Source organism: Muntiacus reevesi, chromosome 3, assembly GCF_963930625.1.
Source record: "Muntiacus reevesi chromosome 3, mMunRee1.1, whole genome shotgun sequence".
Classification (NCBI taxonomy): Eukaryota; Metazoa; Chordata; class Mammalia; order Artiodactyla; family Cervidae; genus Muntiacus; species Muntiacus reevesi.
In genome coordinates this window covers 267,256,677-267,280,755 of record NC_089251.1, presented here as the reverse complement: position 1 = coordinate 267,280,755, position 24,079 = coordinate 267,256,677, and the positions used below count along the sequence as shown (strand labels likewise).

The 24,079-nt window shown below is 43.8% G+C and overlaps 1 protein-coding gene across 1 annotated transcript in view; it reads left to right on the top strand.

Annotated features, from left to right (window-relative positions):
- The first annotated feature begins 2,788 nt into the window (after positions 1-2,788).
- The window catches only part of LOC136164252 (uncharacterized), a 64,706-nt gene continuing 43,415 nt past the window's right edge, over positions 2,789-24,079 (top strand). The window contains exons 1-2 of the mRNA XM_065929004.1: positions 2,789-2,887; positions 11,347-15,012. Of these exons, the coding sequence (XP_065785076.1) occupies positions 2,789-2,887; positions 11,347-15,012 (3,765 nt within the window). The remainder of the gene's footprint in view (positions 2,888-11,346; positions 15,013-24,079) is intronic.

Below are 24,079 nucleotides of genomic sequence, written 5' to 3'. Positions count from 1 at the left end.
ATGAGGGAACTTTTAGAAGCAAGAGAAATGTTCATTATCTTGCTTGTGGTCATGGTTTCACAGATGTATGTAAACACATTAATTATTTACACTTGAAATATATGCAGTTACTTATGTCAATTCTACCTCAATAAAGTTGCAGAAAAGTAGCGAAAGTAGGGAAGGAAGGAAGGGAGAGAAGAAGGAAGCAAAGAAGAAAGGAAGGCAGATAGGCCAGAGTGCTGGATCTGGCAATGCAGAGGTCATTAGAGATCTCTGCCAAACTGATTTCAGTGAGTGAATGGAGAGACAACCAGACTACAGTGAGCAGCAAGCAGGAAATTTCTGATTCTACCACATTGCAGTCTATGTATTTCTCAAAATACTCACTGCAAGAAAAACACAGAAATAAAGCATGCATTCCTTTAAATAAATGGTGTTAAACAAATCATTGTTGAGTTTACATTAAAAAATAAACAAATCCCAAGGAGAAAAAAAGAGAAAGGGAGCTGAAAAGAATGAAGTATGGTGATAGGTAGAAACCCAAATAAATGCTCACTTGTTAAACTCTCTGGTTAAGTGATTGAAATATTGGATCTTAAGAATCCAGTTACACATCAGTTATGGATAAAATACTTAAGGAACATAAAAAGACTGAAAACAAAAGAATGGAAAAATATATACTAGGCAAATGCTAACCCAAAGAAAGTTGGTTAAGTTTATTAGAGAATACAGCCTTTAAAATATGAACCTTTATTAGGGATGAAGAGAATTGCTGTTCAGTCACTAAGTGGTGTCTGACTCTGCAACCAGATGAACTGCAGTGCACCAGGCTTCCCTGTCCTTCAGTATCTTTGAGTTGGTGATGCTATCTAATCATCTCATCCTCTCCTACCCTGTTCTCCTTTTGCCTTCAGTCTTTCGCAGCATTAGGGTCTTATCCAATGAGTTGGCTCTTGCATCTGGCAACCAAAGTACTAGAACTTCAGTATTAATCATTTCAAAGAATATTAAGGGTTAATTTCCTTTAAGATTAACCCATTTGAACTCCTTGTCCAAGGGACTAAGAGTCTTCTCCAGCATCACAATTCAAAAGCATCAATTCTTCAGCCTTCACCTTTCTTTATGGTCCAACTCTCACATCTGTATATGACTACTTGAAAAACCATAGCTTAGATTACACAGACTTTTGTAGGCAAAGTGATGTCTCTGCTTTTTAATATACTGTCTAGGTTTATCATAGCTTTCCTTCCAAGGAACAAGCATCTTTTTATTCCATGGCTGCAGTCACCATCCACAGTGATTTTTGAAGCCTACAAAAATAGTCTGTCCCTGCTTCCACCTCTTCCCCTTACTATTTGCCATGAAATGACGAGGCTGGATGCCATGATCTTAGTTTTCTGAATGTTGAGTTTCAAGTCAGCTTTTTCACTCTCCTCTTTCACCTTCATCAAGAGTTTCTTTAGTTCCTCTTCACTTTCTGCCATTAAAGTGGTATCATCTGCATATCTGAGGTTGTTGATATTTCTTTCACATTGCTATTTCTTCCAGCAATCTTCATTCTGGCTTGTGATTCATCCAGCCCAGCATTTTGCATGATGTACTCTGCATAGAAGTTAAATAAGCAGGGTGACAATATACAGCCTTGTCATATTCTTTTCCCAAATTGAACCAGTCCATGTTCCATGTGCAGTTCTAACTGTTGCTTCTTGACCCACATACAGGTTTCTCAGGAGATAGGTAAAGTTGCCTGGTACTCCCATCTCTTTAAGAATTTCCCACAGTTCGTTGTGATCCACATAGTCGAAGCTTTTCATAGTCAATGAAGCAGAAATATTTTTTTTTTTTTAATTCTCTTGCTTTCCCTATGATCCAATGAATGTTGACAATTTGATCTTTGGTTCCTCTACCATTTCTAAATCCAGCTTGTACATCTGGAATTTCTTGGTTCATGCATTGTTGGAGCATAACTTGAAGGATTTTGTGTGTAATCTTACTAGTATTTGAAATGAGCATAATTATAAAGTAGCCTGAACATTCTTGAGGCTTTCCTGGTGGCTCAGATAGTAAAGAGTCTGTCTGCAATGTGGGAAGCTCTGGTTTGATCCCTGGGTCAGGAAGATCCTCTGGAGAAGGGAATGGCTACCCAGCCCAGTATTCCTCTCTTGTGAATTCCATGGACAGAGGAGCCTTGGTGGGCTACACTCCACAGGGTCACAAAGAGTCGGAAAAGCCTGAGTCACTTTCACTTTCACGTTCTTTAGCATTGCCCTTCTTTGAGATTGGAATGAAAACTGACATTTTCCAGTCTTATTTAATAGTAAAAAAAAAAGTCAGAACTTGTGCATGCATCTACTAACATAACACTGAAACATGTGAAATGAAAGATGACAGAATTAAAGGAGGAAACTGACAAATGCAGCACTGACCTTGAGTGGCCGTGACCTGCAGCGGCTTGAAATGGGTCTTTGGTTCCCAGCCAGAGACTAAATTCAGGTGGTGGCAGTGAGAGCACTGAATCCTAACAAATTGATCAGTGGTCAGTGACCAGATCCTGGCCCCTTGGCTTTGCAGAAAAGAATTCCCACAAAGTATTTATTAGGAGGAAAAAAGAGTACATGTGGATAGACACGTGGGCAGACTCAAAGAGAGAGTCACTGAGTCATGTCCTCATGGTAGTTTGAATTACTCTTTTAGGGCATTTCTTCTGGGCTTCCTCTGGCCAATCACTTTGATTTGCCTGGTTCTGAGTCCATATTTTGTATATCTTAAGAACTTCTCATGTGTGTGTGTTCATCTCTTAGCCAAGATGGATTCCAGTGAAGAGGTTGATGGGTACGCTGACATCACCTACTATGAGCTGACGACCCCTCCCTTTTTGACCTCCAAAGTGCCTTTCTGCACACATGTATCCATGGAGGTCTCCTTGAGTTCAAGAATGAGGAATATGTGGTCTTTTATCTTATCTGGGCAGGTCCCGGCCTCCTCCATCATCCTGCTTTTATAGGGTTTTTTCCACAGGGGAGAAACTCCAGACTGGGGCCCATCTGTCTCCTGCCTCAGCACTACGGTGGGTGAGTTAACCTACTGCTCTTTTTTTTTTTTAATTTTTTTTTTTTGTTTGTTTTGTTTTCTCTTAATAGCAGACGAAAAACTAGTCAAATTGCAGAGACCTTGACAAGGATTTAACACACAACAAGCCTCATGAGCACTTACTAAGCGCTGAATGAACCATTAGAGAATACTTGATCATTCCACATACCCATGGAGCATTTATGAATGGGTGGAGAGTTACAGAACCAAGTCCATTTTTTGTCTCTTTTTTATCTCAAGCCAGAACACTGAGACAGGTTTGCAGCAGGGGAAAATTTATCCCTTTATTTGCAAAGCAGCCAAGTGTGAAGACAGGAGACCAAATCTGGGAAGCCAGGGCCTCTGGATATTTAGGTGCTAAAGAATAAAGCTTAGGGAAAGGTGATTGGAAAAGGCGTGATAATGTCATCATCCTGTACATTGATAACTAAGCTGCCTGTCTCTTCAAGTTCAAAAAGTCACTGAGTGGACACTCCTGCTTGAAGTGTCTGGGGCTCCCATCCAGTCTTAACCAGCTCAGCTTGAGCTAGATGCAGTTGACTTCCAGTTTCTGCAAAACCGTCAGGCAGAAATCTTATTGTTTAGGTTTATTGCCACTGGAAGGACATGCAAGTCTTTTGTAGCAACAATTAAAATAACTTTGATTAATGAACACAGATTACATGTGAAATAGATTTAACTAATGATTACCCATGGTTCAACAGGAACTTGTACTGTGCAATAACACCAATTTCAACTAATTTCCAAGAATCATACAGACCACACTCTGATTACAATGTAACTAAATAGAAATCAGAAACAAAAAGATAACTAAAACATACTTCTAAATAAATTGTGAGTCATACAGCAAATCATAATGGAAATTAGAAAACAATAGAATTGCAAGATAATGTAAATACCACTTATTAATACTAATGGCTCGAGACTGAATTTGTATTTAAAACAGATATTATGTTTTGTCATGAAATACTTTAAAGTCTGAATGAGAGATGAAGCGTAGAGGTAAAATGCAAACTGTTGTTGAGGAGTTTGAGAAGCAATTGGGGCACTGTGGGAAACGGGGCAGGAATTCTGCGGGAAGCAGGTTTGCTGCAGGTGATGGAAGCAGTGACAGCCAGGAGGGTGGGCGCGGGGCGCTGGAGCCCGTTGTAACACGCTTACTCTCATCTCCCTGATGTACCGTCTGCCACCCCTCTGCGCAAACACCCTCCGGTTCTTACAGAAGAAAGTCCAGACAGCTCACCCTAGTGTTTGAAGCCTCATAAAGTTATAGAAAGAGCACAATCAGGAGGTGCCAGGCCTATGACAAAACAGGGAGGGTTTTTCTGCTGTAAACAGAAAACATACAAAGTTGATGCACTCGTTGTCCCCAGAAAAAAACTCTAAGCTTCAGCAAAAAAAATACTTTTGCCTGTAAATGCAACTCTCAGACCATTGTCAACTGAAAAAATAAACCTGGCCTAAAAGTTGAGAGTTGGGTTTACTCAGCGGAAATCGTGAGGACTTCAAGCCCAGGAGACAGTATCTTGGGTGACCCTGAGGGGGCGGGGAAGGAGTTTATGTATAAATGATACAGAAGTTTGCAGCAGGGGCACTGTCTCACTGTCTCTCCCTGTGCACAGTTTGCTGATCCCATGGTAGGCAAGGCACGAGTGGGGGAGCCGGAAGAAAACTCGGGGTGTCACAGGCACTGCAGATGCGTTTCTTCTCTCCTGATGGGCACAGCAGCTGTGGCAGCAGACACACTGCATTCTCGCCTCTCATGGTTAACCCGGTGTACACAGCCATACACAACCACAGTGGTGTCTCAGATCATGCTCATATAGGCCATTGCACGTGCATGGTACTGTAAATGATCTCAGCTGTTACATAACCGTGTATTTACAAAACGGAGGGCAAGAGGAAGAGGCCGTGGGGCCAGGAAGCCTGACCACCACCATCTTTGTTAATTTGTTCTTTCTGAATATTCAGACGGATAATCTGAATATTAAAAGATCACTGTTAATTAAAGAAAACCAGATCTCACACATCAAGGGATTTACCATTCTTCTATGTAAGGGAAGATGCAAGTATCTGGGCTTACTGAAATCATTTCTTTCATATACATCTCAGCTGTCTGTGGACCAAATTCTGATTATTCACATCCTTAATTCCTCATTTACTGTAAGGGGTGGCAGATATGGCAGATGGCTGCCGCTGGCACTTTTCTTGCATCCCCCTTAGTTCCTCAGTGCTTACCAGGGAGGAAGTGGCTGATGGCTGCTGGAGGGCTAGTATTACTTTTCCTGGTCTCAGAAATTTACATTTGGACAACTAGAACCCCTGATAGCTGTGACATAAGGGATATGGTAAGAAATATTTCATTTCACACCATCCCTTAGGCATAACCTTGAAATTATATGGATTTGTGCTTAGAAATTACGTATTTGAGAGTTACCGCTGAATCAACTAACGAGGAATAAACTTTCTTCATAAGATTTAGAATCTAATATTCAATTGAATAAATGCTTTTTAAAAAAAAATTCTTCATATTCAGCATTTATATGCTTTGTTGTTATTGTTCGTCAGTAGCCAAGTTATGTCTGATTCTGTGACACCATGAACTGCAGCATGCAAAGCTTCCCTGCCCCTCATCATCTCCCGGAGTTTGCCCAAGTTCATGACCACTGAATTGGTGATGCCATCCAACCATCTCATCCTCTGTTGCCCTTTTCTCCTTCGTCCTTCATCTTTCCCAGAATCAGGGTCTTTTCCAGTGAGTCAGCTCTTCACATCAGGTGGCCAAAGTACTGCAGCTTCAGCTTCAGCATCAGTCCTTCCAATGAGTTTTCAGGGTCGATTTCCTTTAAGATTGACTGGTTTGATCTCCTTGCTGTCCAAGAGACTCTCAAGAGTCCTCTCCAACACCACAGTTCAAAAGCATCAGTTTTTTGGTACTCTGCCTTCTGGAGTGTAAAGCTCCAGTTCTCACATCTGTACATGACTACTGGAAAGACCATAGCTCTGACTATATGAACCTTTGTCAGCAAAGTGATGTTTCTGCTTTTTAACACACTGTCTAGGTTTGTAAGAGCTTTCCTGCCAAGAAGAAGTCATCTAATTTCATAGCTGAAGTCAGCATCCTCAGTGTTTTTCGAGCTCAAGAAGAGGAAATCTGTCACTGTATCCTCCTTTCCCCTTTCTATTTGCCATGAAGTGATGGGACCAGATGCCATGATCTTAGTTTTTTTTAATACTGAGTTTTAAGTTGGCTTTTTCACTCTCCTCCTTCACCCTCATCAAGAGATTTTTCAGTTCCTCTTCACTTTCTGCGATTAGAGTGGTATCATCCGCATATCTGAGGTTGTTGCTATTTCTCCTGGCAATCTTGATTCCAGCTTGTAACTCATTCAGCCTGGAATTTCACATGATGTGCTCTGTGTATAAGTTAAATAAACAGGGTGACAATAAACAGCCTTGTCATATTCCTTTCTCAATCTTTAACCAGTCAGTTGTTCCATACAGGAAGCAACAGTTAGAAACTTGCATGGAACAGGTTTCTCCAGAGACAGGTAAGATGGTCTGGTATTCCCATCTCTTTAAGAGTTTTACAGTTTTTTATGGCTTTAGCATAGTCAGTGAAACAGGTAGATATTTTTCTGGAATTTCCTTGCTTTCTCTATGATTCAGCAAATGTTGGCAATTTGATCTCTGGTTCCTCTGCCTTTTTTAAACCCAGCTTGAACATCTGGAAGTTCTTGGTTTGTGTAATGCTGAAGTCTAGCATGCAAGGTTTTGAGCACAAGCTTATTAGTATGGGATATGACTGCAACTGTCCAGTGGTTTGAACTCACTTTGGTACTGTCCTTTTTGGTAACTGGGATAAGGATTGACCTTTTCCAGTCCTGTGACTACTGCTGGGTTTTCCAGATTTGCTGACATATTTAATGCAGCACTTTGATAGAAACATTGCTTAGGATTTGAAAAAGCTCTGCTGGAATTCCATCACTTCCACTAGTTTTATTGACAGCAGTGCTTCCTAAGGCCCACTTGACTTCCCACTCCAGAATATCTGGCTCTGGGTGAGTGACCACACCATTGTGTTTATCCAGGTCATTAAGATTTTTTTACACAGTTCTTCTGTGTATTCTTTCCATCTCTTCTTGATCTCTTCTGCATCTGTTAGGTCTTGACCATTGCTGTCCTTTATTGTGCCCATTTTTGAATGAAATATTCCTTTGATATTTCCAATTTTCTTGAAGAGATCTCTAGTCTTTACCCTTCTGTTGTTTCCCTCCATTTCTTTGCATTGTTCATTGAAGAAGGCCTTCCTGTCTCTCCTTGCTATTCTCTGGAACTCTGCATTTAGTTGGGTATACATTTCCCTTTCTCCCCTGCTTTTCACTTCTCTTCTTTCTCCAGCTATTTGTAAAGCCTACTCTGACAACCACTTTGCCTTCTGGCTTTTCTTCTTCTTTGGGATGGCTTTGTTCGCTGCCTCCTATACAATATTACAAACATCTGTCCATAGTTCTTCAGGAGCTATTTACTAGATTTAATCCCTTGAATTTTTATATTCAAGGGATTATACTTGAGTAATTACTTCCACTGTATATTCATAGGGGATTTGACTTAAGTCATACCTGGCTAGTCTAGTGGGTTTCCCCATTTCTTTAGCTTATACCTGAATTTTGCTATGAAAAGCTGATAATCTGAGCCACAGTCAGTTACAGGTCTTGCTTTTGCTGACAGTATACAGTTTCTTTATCTTTGATTACAAAGAATCTAATCAATCTGATTTCAATATTGAACATTTGGTGATGTCCATGTGTAAGGTCATCTCTTTTGTTGTTGAAAAAGGATGTTTACTATGACCAGTGTGTTCTCTCAGCAGAATTCTCTTAGTCTTTGCCCTGCTTCATTTTGTACTCCAAGGCCAAACTTCCCTGTGACTCCAAGTATCTCTTGCCTTTCTACTTTTGCATTCCAATCCACTGATGAGTAGAACATCTTTTTCTGGTGTTAGTTCTAGGAAGTCTTCTAGGTCTTCACAGAACTGATCAGCTTCAGCTTCTTCTGCATCGGTGAATTCTTCTTCTGCATAAACTTGAATTACAATGATATTGAATGGTTTGCCTTGGAAACAAACTGAGGTCATTCTGTCATTTTTGAGGTTGCACCCAAATACTGCATTTCTGACTCTTTTGTTGATTATGAAGGTCACTCCATTTCTTCTGCGAGATTCTTGCTCACAGTAGTAGATATAGTGGTCATCTGAATTAAATTCACTCATTCCTGTCCATTTTAGTTAACTGATTCCTAAGATGTCGATGTTCGCTCTTGCCATCTCCTGCTTAATCACTTCCAATTTACCTTGATTCATGGACTTAACATTCCAGGTTCCTGTACAATACTCTTCGTACAGCATCGGATTTTACTTTCATCACCCGACACATCAATGATTGAGCATTGTTTCTGCTTTGGCCCAGCCACTTCATTGTTTCTGGGACTATTAGTAGTTGTCCTCCTCTCTTCCCCAGTAGCATATTGGGCACCTTCTGACCTGGGGTCTCGTGTTTCGGTGTCATATCTTTTTCCCTTTCTACACAGTTCATTGGGTTCTCACAGCAAGTATACTGGGGTGGTTTGTCATTCCCTCTGCCAGTGGACCATGTTTTGTCAGAGCTCTCCACTATGACCCGTCCATCTTGGGTGGCCTTGCATGTCATAGCTCACAGTTTCATTGAGTTATGCAAGCCCCTTTGCTATGACAAAGCAGTGGTCCATGAAGGGAATTTACACACTTTAAGGGCTATTAAAGCTGGATTTCCAGTGCTCTTGCATAGACTATACCAGTTTTATAATCTGGGAGAGTTTGAGTTTATGTGCTCTGTCATGTCTGACCCTTTGCTACCCCCATGGACTGTAGCCCACCAGGCTCCTTTGTCTATGGGATTTTTTAGACAAGAATAATGAAGCAGGATGCCATTTCCTTCTCCAGGGGATCTTCCTGACCCTGGGATAGAACTCATGTCTCCTGTGTTTCCTGAACTGTTGGTGGATTCCTTACCCACTGAGCCACTGGGGAAACCAAGCCCCAATACTAATTTTGTAACCTGGAAGAGTTTAGAAAATTTTTTATTTTTACTGAGACAGAGTGAGACCTCTTGTCTGAATACCTGGAAGTCAAAGAAGGGCTTGACCCTGATCAAGACCCAGGCAATGTCCAGTAAACGGATGCTGAGCAGAGGCCAGGGACAGAAATGAGACCTCCAGCATCTTGGCATAGTCTTGGTCATTTGGAATTTGGGATTTTGGAATTCTTCCAAAAGGCCTGAAGCATGTGAATATTGATACCAATATGAGTCTATGAGGTGACATCAAACTATGGCAATGTTGAAAGAACTACTGAAATGCTCTAAAGTCAGCATGTCCCTTTCCAGTTTAATAATTGGTCATCAAGGTGAGGGAACAGAGGTGCTTTTGAAGGCAGGAGTTACTGAGAAGGAGCCTGTAGCTGGCCCCCTGCTCCCTGTTCAATTCTCTGTTCATGAAGCACAGACTTGCCATTACACAGCCCTCCCTGCTTGCTAAGGCATATTCACATCTGACCTTCTTGGCTTTGCCAGGCCGTGGGAAGTCTGTAGGCCAGAGGCTATGTTCCTGATGTACAGTGAGGGGCTTGCCACCTGGAAGCTGGGCCTCTGGAGCAAGTGTCCCCAGCAGACTAGGGGGACTTCCTCTCTTGTCTTGGATACCCCAAGGCCACCACAAAGCCCTCTTTCCCAGATGGTTTGATTTTTAATGTTTCCTTTCCTATTCCCAACTCCTTCCTGCTTTGCAACATATTTGAAACTATATGAAACTATATGAAAAGTTTTCATATCATGAAAACTATATGATACTATCTGATGCTAATACAGTATCATATTATTTTTTATTTTCTGAATCTACCTTTTAGTTTATATACCTTACACATCACCATTACATTCTTTGGTGTTTGTCTGCTTTTCTCCTCTCAATTGAAAGATTAAAAACACATTTATTTTGAGAAACCTGTAATGACAAGTCCTCAGAATATGTACTTAGGAAGGACTGGTTGAGTGACTTTTGTACAAAGTTTGTGTGAGGAGCCTTAGCTGGAAGTGTTTGTCCTGCTCTGGCCTGGGGAATCTTTGAACATTAGATAACTGAATGCTGGGTAGCATTATCACAAATTTCAAAGTGTTGCTTGAAACACTTGCTACAGTTTTATATATCCCATGCTACAACCGGGATATGTGGGTGAATCTCTAAAATACTGTGCTGAGAGAAAGAAGCCAGTCCCCAAAGAATACATTCTGCATATTCCGATCATCTGAAACTTTTAGAAAAGGCAAATCTAGATTGCGTGGCAGAAACAGGTCACAGAGAGGAAGAGAGGTGATGAAGAGTGATTGGAGAAGAGCAGGGACATTTCTGGGAAAAGGAAATACTCAGGATTTTTATCATATTGGTAGTTACTGGGTTTTCCAGAAAAGTTTGTTCGGGTTTTCCAGAAAAGTTTTTTCAGGTTTTCCAGAAAAGTTTGTTCAGGTTTTCAGGTTATGGAGAAATGAAGTTTTTGGCCAATCTAATACATGGGCATATACATTTGTCAAAAAGCTCAAGTTTGTATACTTTTAAGGAGATGCATATAAATGATGTTATAGCAAGTTGATTGAAACATGTGTAATGAGAGAAGGAAAGTATGAAAATACTAGCACCTACTTTTCCTCCTGTTCTCAAAGCTATCTTGGGCATTTACAACATCTTGATACATGATTGCAACTTCAATAATCCTTGTGTGTCTGTGTCCTTCTCTTTTTCCTTTGGCAGCAGCAAACATAACTCAGAAAACACTTCTAAGTGAATGAACTTTGACTTTAATCCAGCTGGTTGCATAAGAACTAACAGAACACCAAACAAACATATATTCATTTGCTCTTTCTTGCTGAAATCATGAGGCAGAGATATGCTCCTCACCATGACTCACACATTTTGTTAACTAAACTGCCCATGCTCATTCCACTTATTTTAATTAGGGTTGCTCTAACCATGTGCTACACTTTTTCCCTATTGTGTGGGTTTGATTCCATCACTTCTTTTCTGTGTTAATAAAAGATAGCTTTTCATATTTACCTCTCTTTCAAGGGGCACGTGGGGAACTAATGAGACATTTCTAAGCCTTCTTTCTTCTGACGGAGGCAGGGACAGTGTAATGTGTACAGATGTCCTCAGGCCATATCTCTGACTCTTCTCTTCTTGCCCTCCCAGACTCCAGAATCAAGTGACCTGCCAGGTCATGGTGACATTGAAGATAAGCAGCTCCCCTCTCCTCCCGCAGAACCAGAGAAACAGAAATGGAGCCAGAAAACAGACCACGATGATTCTGAGACACTGTCCCACCAGAGTGAAAGTCAATCAGACACCAAAACTGATCCCTTTGAAAGTGCTTCTGACACAGAGTCCCTGCCTGGTGACCTCCTAGAGGGAATCTGCCTCCCCCCACCCGGCACCTCCGAGGACAGGGAAGCACACAAGGGCTGCTTTGACACCCCAGCGTCTGGAAACCCTCAGGAGCAATATTTGACAGATGTCCCTGGGCTTGACCCAAAGGAGGAAGTAGATCTGTGCCTTGACTTCAAGGAAGAGTCTCACAAGAGTGGCTTTCGAACCTTTGCTACAGTTGCTGGAGAAGTGAGCGCCATCCCCCAGGAGGACGTGGCTGGCCCAGAGCTAGAGTTGCCCCCAGGCAGGGCTGCTCTCCTTACGCGGGACTGTGCACCGGGGCGTACAGGTAGTTACAGCCCCTCACCAGCAAAGGTGGTGACTGTCCAAGACATCACAGGGCTCTCTGTTCTTTCTCCTCAGAAATTCAGGTCTGAGAGTCATCTGCGCACCCCACTGGTCTGGCCCCTCCTTCTTTGGTGCGCTGAACAGAGCCAGAGCTGGCCGAATATCCACAACAGGGAGAGGGGATGCTGGCTGTCCCTCAGAAGCCCGCTGAATAGCACAGCCCCTCTGGGAGCCAGGACAGGGAAAAAATGTCCTCCAGACCCCACATCGAAAACAGGCTTGCTCTGCTCCCAGTCCAGCTTTGATGCCACCTGCTGGCTTCCTTTAGGGACATCCTGCCTCCTACATGCTAAGTTTCACCATAGTGCCCCAGAAAATACTGATGATGAGGGCAGGGCACTCCCAGGGCACTGCTGTTGGCTCACAAGGACTCTGAACAGGGCCCACTCCGTAGCGGAGTTTCCCTTAAGAAACTCTGAGGACCCTTTAGGGCAGAACTTTGTGAAGTTTGGGACCCATCTGAAGGAAGGGACGGAAGCAGAACGGGCTCCAATAACACAAACCCCTCTTCACGCTGTTCCCACCCAGCTGTCTCACTTACTTCCTACTTCCCAAAGGAAGGCTCTTTCTTTGAAGGATCAGTACAAACTCAGGGCTCTGAGCTGGAAAAGGGCCTCTCAGGACAAGCCCTCTGAATGTCTTCGGCTGGAAAACCAGTTAGGACAGGATTCTAGGTCCTGCCCAGTCTCTTCATGCCTTCCTGCAGAGTTGGTGAGCCTCACCGCAGAGGAAGAGCCAGTGCCAGTAGAGTGCAAGCCCAGACACGGCCCAGAAAGCAGACCAGAGGAGCCCCGAGGCCCTGGCCAGGCACCAGATGCTGAGGACGTGAGTGATGTACAGAAGCATCTTCAGGACATTTCTGCTGAGCTAGGAGACCAAACCAGCAATTACACATCAAAGTATATCCTCAGTGAAAAAAGAAAGCCATCTGCTACGGCCAAGGTCCCACAGCATCCCAGCAAGAGCGGGTCACTGGTGTGGAACAGAGACTGCGGAGTTTGCTCCAGAGGGAGAGATAATTCATATGCTCCAGAGACGACCCTGAAATCAAGCACAGCGGACACTTTAAAGGAAGCAGAAGACGTGATTGCTCCAGATCCCAGCTTCACAAAAAATGCCTTGCATCAGTTTTCAGGAGTCGCAGCAGCCACCATGTCTCACTGCATCTGTGGGGATGAGGAGTGTGAACAGGGGCACAAGGGTGATACCACACCCTTGGCAGAGGGCCTCCAGACAGAGCCCAAAGCAGACACATCTTCTAGGGGCACGCTCATCATTATAGCTGTTGAGCAGAAAGGGCTGCAGGCCACCAGGAGGAAAATGGGTCCTCTGCTAAAAACACAGTCCTGTGAGTTTCTAGAGGAAAGACCAGGGTCTCCCCACAGTGCTGGAGCGACCCCCTGTGAGTCTCCTCTGGCTGGGAAACCAAAAACTTGTGGCAATGAGTGTGAGCTGCCAGCAGCCTGCAGCCTGCGAGGTAAGGATGGGGCTCTTCGGCAGGTGGCCCAAGCCTCAGAGCTTGGGATAGTTCTGACCCCCCAGGCTGCTTCGGAAGATTGGCCACCGGGGAGGAAAAAAACGCCTTCCCAGGATCGCGCGGGGGACCTGCTGAGCACAGGGGCGCCTATGGAAGAGCGCCAACCTGAGGCCAGCCAGAGCTCCAGGACTTCAGCGGCCAGGGAGGAAGCTGCTGGGGAGCCCGAGGCCTGGGGCCCTCACCCCGCGGGCAACCGAGGGCCCCCGAGCCCGGAGGACACGCGAGGGGTGTGCGCAGCAGAGGGCGATGCAGACTCGGACAAGCAGCCCGGCGCTCAGGCCCGCGCCGGTAAGAGTGCGCTCCAACAGCCCAGACCGCCCCACAAGCTCCGCCACACATCGCGGGAGCCTGGAAACTTCCTGGCGTTTCCCAAGGTAACCTCCTTCCGAAAAGGCAAGCCCTCTGCCGGCGAGAGCCCGGGAGGGGGCCACCCTGGGAGTTCCTCTGGCCTCGAGGAACTGTGCTCCGACAGTCAACCCCCAACGGGCAGCGCGCAGAGCGCCTCGGGCCAGGCTGGGACTCCTTGCAACACGCACGCCAGCACCTTTCCGGTGATCGGCCTCCAGGGCTCAAGTCAAGGAGTCCCAGGGTTGATGGAAGTGGGCCGCGTGGAGACGCCCGGGAACCTGGGTAGCAGAAGACAGTCCTCAGAAAGGTGCGACGCCAAGAGACTCAAAACTCCAGAGAAAAGACTCAGGGCGAGGTTGGCCTCAGCTCATAAGACCTTTGCACATTTTTTTGAGTCAAGAGTTTTAGAAAAAGAGAACACTGGTGAATGTTCTCCATGTTCTTTCAAAGACCAGAAGGAAAAGAGCAGGTTGCACCAGAGTTCCTGGCGCACATTCCTGAAAAGCAAAGATGCCCAAGGGCCCAAAAGACCCTCCTTAGTAAGTCTGATTCCAGGACCAGAAATCTTGAATACCCCCAGCCATTTTCCACCAGAGACCAATAGCGACTGTGAGAAGCAGGCGGAACACAAGGAGAGCTGTGTTTTTAGAGATCATTGGACACCCACACATTCCCCCACACCTTTGTCATCCAGCAGTTTGACTTCTTCAGATAACAGGAGAAAAAGTGAACCAACTATCAAATGTACAAATACTCGGGAAAGCGGTGAATACCTACCTCCGAGTACCTTTCCTGAAAAGTCTTGGCCTTTGTCACCCACCAGTCCTGGGAGGCAGCAGGCTGGAAGCAGCCACACCCTTCCCTCAGGCTCCACCTGCTACCTGGCACATGGAAGCCAAAGAGGGCCCTGTAAGCCCCTGAGCCCCAAGCCCCAGAGTCCCAGGCCTGCCCAGCAGGCAGAGTTCCACTGCCCTGAAAAGGGTAGGGCCATCTCAGTGGTTTCTCTTGGAAGCTACAGCCATGTGGACAACAGCTCAGAGGCCCCGGGAAGCCCCAAGATGTCCCAGGCCTGGATACGCCTCCTACTTTCTCTGCAGGCATTAGACCAGGGTGAGCAGAAGGAAGAGCGCAGGAAAAGAGGCCAGCGTCCCTGTGGCCTAAGCACAGCACCCTTACTCAGGGACCTTCTTGGAAGTGAGGTGAGTTATCTGTGACTCACATCAATCAACTCACATTCTTTCACTTCTTAAGGCAAGAGAAGGAGGGGACCACACAGGACATTTTCCTAAGTGTGGGGAGGGAAGGAGTAGGAAGGCCAGTCTGTCTTCCATGGAGCTTGCCCCACTTACACACACGAGGGTCCCACCAGAACCAACACAGCCAGACTGATCTCCTGAAATTTGGCAAACTAATAAGTGGGAACTGCATTTTGCTGTAATTCTGTGTGATCTCTGTTTTCCCCATGTAATTCAAGCTATCTGAATTCCCCTTTGTGTCAGTGACCTGTTCACAGTCTGGTTATTTTGTATCCAGTGGTTGATGTAGGCTTTTACCTGTCAGCCTTCATTCTTCTCCACTGTGAAATTTTAAAAGGAAATTTTCCAACTTTGTCTTTTAGTATGTTTATGGGTTTATTTCTGAAATCTAACCTGATCCAGTTTAACTTGTTTGAATATAAGGAGAGATTAGTGGTTCTTCTGAAATCCCTAGTAAAATAAAACGTTCTCTCCCCCAAAGCAAAGGCACCCACCCAGGATAGGGAGCAGGTGCTGGGTCAGGCACAAGAAGAGGGATACAGCTTGGGATTTCTCTCAAGTCAGGCTGCCCTCTGAAGGAGGGAAGAGCTTTTTAAAAATCCCAGAAAGAGTAGTGTTGGGACTGTGAAAGCAGACCTCCCTTTTCCTGCCCACTCCTGCACCCATTTGCCCTCGCTCTGTTGCTTCTTTAGACAAATAGATGTGATGTCTCTGTGTGCTCAGCACTGTGCTGGTGCAGAAGGGCCAGAGGTTCAGCATTAGTCTCAAGCAGGGCCAAATGCAGCCTGCCACCCGCATGCACCGCCTCTGGGCTCCTGGTGCACCCAGCCCTTTAGCAAGCTGGCTGTGGTCTCCCTGCGGCAAGCGTCAGTCACCATCGATGTGCACCTTTCCCCTGCGCTCAGGCACTCCAGCTTTCCTGTATGTTCTGATTCACAAACACATGTGGCCTGCTCTCTCCTCCTGTTAAGATTTGAAAGAGGAATAGGAACGAACATTTATTCAGCATCTGCTTAGTGTCTGGTCCTTTCCTGGGCACTTGACAATCGTCTCACTGTTTGCTGAATACATGCAGGCTGTCTGGGTGTTTGCTGAGGGCCCCGCACCTGCTCCTCCCATGGACAACACTTCTGTGTGCAAGGACAGCCCGAAGGCCCTGTGTGCTATAACCGACAAGTCTGGGTGCTCACTGCAGCCACCAGGCTCTCTGTGGGCTACTTGGGAGGAAGCGAGCTGGGCCCGTGAGCATTCACAGGGCATTCCCAACGCACTGGAATTAGACATTTCGCATTCAAAACTGAGGACTACCACCTGAAATTACATCACTTTATTCAACATATGTCCTCATCTGTAAAGTGTTAAATATTAGCTTTCAAAGATTTTTTCCTATTGTTTTGCTTATTTTTAATTATTAGTAAAATCAAAAACAAAGCCAGTACAGATGTAGAAGAGAAAAGGTAACAATTTCCCTTTAAAGTCCCCAGTCACATTCCACAGAAGGAAATAGTGTCAGCAGTCTGATGTTTGTTATCGACATTATCTGCACACATCAATAGGATTATAAGGAGGGTCGCTCAGCTGGTAAAGAATCTGCCTGCAATGCGGGAGACCTGGGTTTGATCCCTGGGTTGGGAAGATCTCCTGAAAAAGGGAACAGCTACCCACTCCAGTATTCTGGCCCGGAGAGTTCCGATCCATGGGGTCACAAAGAGTCAGATACGATGAGCATGAGCAACTTTCACTTTCACTTTGGGGAAAAGATGCAGGTCGTACACACATACTCTCCTGTAGCTTTCTTGTTTACTTTAATAAAACAGCAAATACAGACCTCCAGGGGTTTTATATACTTTGTTCTCTAGTTGAAACTGGCATGCTATTTCATAGCATCACTATACTGTATTTAGTTAATTATTTTTCTATTGATTAATATTGAGGCAAAATCAAGTAGTCAGAGTAAAATCAAGTAGTCCAAAAAGATTTTTAGTACCTAAATAATATAATCATAAAACTGATTTAGTAGTGCTGTACATATTAATGTGTATAGATGTGCACAATGGGAAACAGCATTCCCTTCAGACTGTCCCTGTGTTTATGGGAGGAGCAGATGTGGGGGCTCAGTCGTGTCTGACTCTGTGTGACCCTATGGGCTGTAGCCCACAAAGCTCTACTGCCCATGAAATTCTCCAGGCAAAAATACTGGCATGGGTTGCCATTTCCTCCTCCAGGGGATTCTCCCAACCCGGGGATTGAACCCAAATCTCTTGCATCTCCTCCACTGGCAGGTGGATTCTTTACCACTGTGCCGCCTGGGAAGCCCCCAAGTGCGGGAGCCTCAGCAAACTCCCAGACAGCCTGCACGCTGTGATGGCAAAGGACGCAAGAAGGAGTCAGGCATGAACTGGATGCTGGAAAGATGTTCGTTCATTTTCCTCTTTCTATATCAAACCTCACAGGAGGAATGAGAACTCACATCCTTGTGCATCAGAACATGTACATGGGAAGGACAGGGGAGAAAAGCTCTGAAAAGTTTGCTCTCTCTAGCTGAAGCCCTGGGCAACCTTGGGAAGAAACTGAACTTAGAGCTAGAGGTGAGGCTCCATCTACTGGTTGCTCCTGGGAGAGCAGGCTGTAATTGCAGGAGAAATTTGCAAGGAATCCAGGGGTGTTCCCATTTCTTCATTCCACAGTGCTCTTAGGAAGCAAGAGTTCTCATTTTATTCCAGAACTACCACTATTAAATCTTCTTCCAAATTTTATTCTGGAACCATATATTTAACATGGTTATGATCATGTCATCTATGTTATTGTTCAGTTGCTCAGTCATGCCTGACTCTTTAACCCCATTGACTGCAGCATGCCAGGCTTCCCTGTCCTTCACCATTTCCTGGAGCTTGCTCAGACTCATGTCCATCAAGTCGATGATGCCATCCAACCATCTCAAACCTCCATCACCCCCTTCTCCTTCTGCCCTCAATCTTTCCCAGAATCAGGGTCTTTTCCAATGAGTCAGCTCTTCACATCAGGTGGCCAAAGTATTGGAGCTTCAGCTTCAATATCAATCCTTCCAATGAACATTCAGGGTTGATTTCCTTTAAGATTGACTGGTTGGATCTCCTTGCAGTCCAAGGAACTCTCAAGAGTCTTCTCCAACACCACAGTTTGAAAGCATCAATTCTTCGGTGCTCAGCCTTGCCTCTGCCTCCTTCTTCATTATTCAGAAAAATACAGCTAACAAAAAAAGAGAGTTAACTTTGTAAGATCCATATTAAGGGACAGCACTGAATTCACCTTGAGTAATAAAAAGCAAAGGATATAATCAATCTGATTTCAGTGTTCACCATCTGGTGATGCCCACGTGTAGAGTCTTCTCTTGTGTTGTTGGATGAGGGTGTTTGCTATTACCAGTGCGTCCTCTTGGCAAAACTCTATTAGTCTTTGCCCTGCTTCATTCCATACTCCAAGGCCAAATTTGCCTGTTGCCAAGGTGTTTCTTGACTTCTTACTTTCACATTCCAGTCCCCTATAATGAAAAGGACCTCCTTTCTGGGTGTTAGTTCTAAAAGGTCTTGTAGGTCTTCATAGAACCATTCAACTTCAGCTTCTTCAGCATTACTGGTTGGGGCATAGGCTTGGATTACTGTGATATTGAATTGTTTGCCTTGGAAACGAGCAGAGATCATTCTGTCATTATTTAGACTACATCCAAGTACTGCATTTTGGACTCTTTTGTTGACCATGATGGCTACTCCATTTCTTCTAAGGGATTCCTGCCCACAGTAGTAGATATAATGATCATCTGAGTTAAATTCACCCATTTCAGTCCATTTTAGTTTGCTGATTCCTAGAATGTCAATGTTCACTCTTGCCATCTCCTGTTTGACCGCTTCCAATTTGCCTTGATTCATGGACCTAACATTCCAGGTTCCTATGCAATATTGCTCTTTATAGCATTGGACCTTGCTTCTATCACCAGTCACATCCACAACTGGGTATTGTTTTTGCTTTGGCTCCATCCCTTCACTCTTTCTGGAGTTATTTCTCCACTGATCTCCAGTAGCATATTGGGCACCTACTAACCTGGGGAGTTCCTCTTTCAGTATCCTATCATTTTACCTTGTCATACTGTTTATGGGGTTCTCAAGGCAAGAATACTGAAGTGGTTTGCCATTCCCTTCTCCAGTGGACCACATTCTGTCAGACCTCTCCACTATGACCCGTCCGTCTTGGGTGGCCCCACACGGCATGGCTTAGTTTCACTGAGTTAGACAAGGCTGTGGTCCTGTGATCAGACTGGCTAGTTTTCTGTGATTATGGTTTCAGTTTGTCTGCCCTCTGATGCCCTCTCGCAACACCTACCATCTTACTTGGGTTTCTCTTACCTTGGACGTGGGGTATCTCTTCACGGCTGCTCCAGCAAAGCGCAGCTGCTGCTCCTTACCTTGGACAAGGGGTATCTCCTCTCGGGCGCCGCCCCTGACCTCTGACGAGGGGTAGCTCCTCTTGGCCAGGTTTCTGCGCGGTCCGTCGCAGCCGGCGCGCTTCTGGACTGCACGTTGACTTACTGACATTTCATTGATGTCCCTGGTGGGTCAGACGGTAAAGCGTCTGCCTACAGTGCGGGAGACCCGGGTTCAATCTCTGGATTGGGAAGATCTCCTGGAGAAGGGAATGGCAACCCACTCCAGTATTCTTGCATACCCCCCAGAAAGGGGGGGATTCAAAGGTAGGTGTAGTAGTGATCAATTCCCTCAGCTTTTACTTTTCCGGAAATCTTTATCTCTCCTTTATCCTGAAGGATAACTTTATTGGATAGAGTATTCTTGGTTGGCAGATTTTTACTCTCAACACTTTGAATATATCATCACACTCTTTTCTGGCATTCAAAGATTCTGTTGAGAAATCCACTAGTAGCCCTATGAGATTCCCTTGTAAGTTACAAGCTTATTTTCTCTTGGTTATTTTAAGATTCTCTCTTTGTGTTTGATTTTTGACAGTTTTATTATAATGTGTCTTGGAGAGGTTCTGTTTAAGTAGATTTTGTTTGGTAACCTGTAAGTGTCATGAATTAGGTTATCAAAATCTTTCCTCACATTTGGGAAATTCTAAGCCATTACATATTTTATTGTTTAATATTATTTATTTATTTGGCTGCATCTGGACTTAGTTGCAGCATATAGTATCTTTGTGCATCATGCAGGATCTTTTTCATTGAGGCATACAGACTCTATTTGTGGTGTGTGGGTCAGTAGTTGCAGCACACAAATTTAGTTGCTCTGTAGCATGTGGGATCTTAGTTCCCCAACAAGAAATCAATCCATGTCTCCTGCATGGCAAGGCAGATTCTTAACTACTGGACCACCAGGGAAGTCCCAGCCAGAATTCTTTTTCTTGTCATTATAACTTTTAAAATTTACTCTCTTAGCAACTTTCAAATATGCAATACAGTGTTAACTGTAATTGCCATGGTGTATAGTACATGACCCCCTCCCATGGATCACAGCCTTGTCATGGTGAATGGGCTTGCATAACTCAATGAAGCTATGAGCCATGCCATGCAGAGCCATCCAAGATGGATGGGTCATAGTGAGTAGTTCTGACAAAACAGGGTCCACTGGAGAAGGAAATGGCTACCCACTCAAATATTATTTTCTGGAGAACCCTTTGAACAGTATGAAAATGCAAAAAAAAAAAAAAAAAGACACAGGAAGATGAGTCCCTCACATTGGAAGGTGTCCAGTATGCTACTGGGGAAGAACAGAGGGAAATTACCAAAAGCTCCAGTAAGAATTAAGTGGCTGGGCCAAAAGGAAAATGATGCTCAGCTGTGGCTATGTCTGGTGGTGAAAGTCCAGTGCAGTTAAGGACAATATTGCATAAGAATCTGAAATGTTAGGTAGATTGAACCTGGTCAAGCAGGAGATAGCAAGATTGAACATCAACATCTTAGGAATCAGTAAACTAAAATGGACAGGAATGGGTGAATTTAAATCAGAGGATCATTATATCTATTACTGTGAGCAAGAATCATTTAGAATAAATTGAATAGGCCTCATAATCAACAGAAAAATTCAAAATGCAGTACTTAGGTGCAATCTCAAAAATGACAGAATGATCTCAGTTCATTTCCAAGGCAAACCATTAAACATCACAGTAATTCAAGTTTATGCCCCCATCATTGATGTTGAAAAAGCTGAAACTGACTGGTTCTATGAAGTACAACATCTTCTAGAACAAAAACCAAAAAAAAGATGTCCTTTTCATCTTAGGGGATTGGAATGCAAAAATAGGAAGTCAAGAGATATCTAGAATAACAGGCAAGTTTGGCATTAGAGTACAAAATGAAGCAGGACAAACACTAACAGAGTTTTGCCAGAAGAACACGCTGGTCATAGCAAACACCCTTTTCCAACAACCTAAGAAATGACTCTACACATGGTCATCACCAGATGGACAATACCAAAATCAGATTGATTATTTTCTTTGCAGTCAAAGATGGAGCAACTCTATACAGTCAGTAAAAACAAGACCTAGAACTGACTGTAGCTCAGTTCATGAGCTCCTTATTGTAAAATTCAGACTTAAATTGAAGAAAGTAGTGAAAACCACTGTGCCATTCATGTATGACCTAAATCAAATCTCTTATTTTATACAATGGAGATGATGAATAGATTCAACGGATTAGATCTTGTAGACAGAGTGCCTGAAGAACTATGGACAAAGGTTTGTAACATTGTACAGGAGGCAGTGACCAAAATCTTCCCAAAGAAAAAGAAATGCAACAAGGCAAAACGATTGTCTCAGGAGGCTTTACAGATATCTGAGGAAAGAAGAGAAGTGAAAGGCAAGGAAGAAAGGGAAAGATATACCCAACTGAATGCAGAGTTCCAGAGAATAGCAAGGAGAAATATGAAGGCCTTAAATGAACAATGCAAAGAAATAGAGGAAAACAATAGAATGGGAAAGACTAGAGATCTCTTCAGGAAAATTGGAGATATCAAGGGAACATTTCATGCAAAGATGGACACTATAAAGGACAGAAATGGTAAGGACCTAACAAAAGCAAAAGAGATTAAGAAGCAGTGGTAATAATACACAGAAGAACTATACAAGAAAGGTCTTAAAGACTCAGATAACCACAATGGTGTAGTCACTCCTAGAGCTGGACATCCTAGCGGGTGAAGTCAAGTGGCCTTAGGAAGTCAAGTGCACCATTGGAAGCATTACTTCAAGCAAAGCTAGTGGAGGTGACAGAATTCCAGCTGACCTATTTAAAACCCTAAAAGACGATGCTGTTAAAGTGCTGCCCTCAATATGTCAGCAAATTTGGAAATTCAGCGATGGCCACAAGATTGGACAATGTCAGTTTTCCTTGCAATGCCAAAGAAGGGCAATGTCAAAGAATGTTCAAACTACCATACAATTATACTCATTTCACATGCTATGCTCAAAATCCTTCAAGCTAGGCTTCAGCAGTACATGTTTGAGAACTTCAAGATTTATAAGCTCTGTTTGAGAGAGGCAGGGGAACCAGAGATCAAATTGCCGACATTCGTTGAATCTGGAGAAAGGATGAGAGTTCCAGGAAAACATCTACTTCTGCTTCATTGACTACACGAAGGCCTTTGACTGTGTGGATCACAAAAAACTGGAAAGTTCTTAAAGAAATGGGAATACCAGTCCACCTTACCTACCTTCTGAGAAACCTGTGTGTGGGTCAAGCAGCAGAACCCGACATGGTACAACTAACTGGTTCAAAATTGGGAAAGGACTACAACGAGTATGTTGTCACCCTGCTAATTTAACTTCTATGCAGAGTACATCATGCAAAATGCCAGGGTGGATGAATCACAAGGTGGAATCAAGATTGCCAGGAGAAATATAAACAACATCAAATATGCAAATGATACCACTCTAAGAGCAAAAAGTGAAGAGAAACTAGGGAGCATCTTGAGGATGACAGAGGAAAGTGGAAAAGCTAGCTTGAAATTCATTACTGAAAATACTAAGATCATGGCATCTGGTCCCACCACTTCATGACTAATAGAAGGGGGGATAGTGGAAACAGTGACAGATTTTCTTTTCTTGGGTTCTGAAATCACTGCAGATAGTGACTGCAGCCATGAAATTAAAAGATGCTTGCTCCTTGGAGGGAAAGCTATGACAAACCTAAGACAGCATATTAAAAAGCAGAGACATCACTTTGCCAACAAAGTCCACATAGTCAAAGATAGGGTTTTTTTCAGTCGTCATGTGCAGATGTGAGAGTTGGACAATAAAGAAGGCTGAGTGCCAAAGAAGGGATGTTCTCAAATTGTGGTACTGGAGAAGACTACTGAGAGTCCCTCAGACTGCAAGGATATCAAACCAGTCACTCCTAAAGAAAATCAATCTTGAATATTCATTGGAAGGTCTGTTGCTGAACCTGAAGCTCCAATACTTAGACCACCTGATGCAAAGAGTCGACTCTTTGGAAAAGACCCTGTTGCTGGGAAAGATTGACGACAAAAGGAGAAGGGTGCGGCAGGGGATGAAATGCTTAGATAGCATCACCAACCCAATGGACATGAATTTGAGCAAACTCTGGAAGATAGTGAAGTAAAGAGGAGCCTTGTGTGCTACAGTCCATTGTGTGGTAAAGAGTCAGACACAACTTACTGACTGAACAACAAGGACAGCATATTACACCCACAAGACTTTTATAACTTGAAGTTTGTACCTTCTAACTCCCTTCCCTCCTTTCATGCACCTTCCCATCCCCTACTTCCGGCTACCACCAGTCTTTTCTCTGTATCTATGAGCTTTTGTTTTTAGATTCCACATATAAGTGAGATCATAAAATAAATCATAAATCTTTCTATGTCTGACTTAAATTGAAAACAGCCTAATGTACTCAAGGACCATCTATGTTGTCACAAATGGCAAGATTTCATTCTATCTTAAGGCTGAAAAATATTCCATTGTATATATACCACATTTTGTTTATCCATTCATCTATCAATAGATTGTTTCG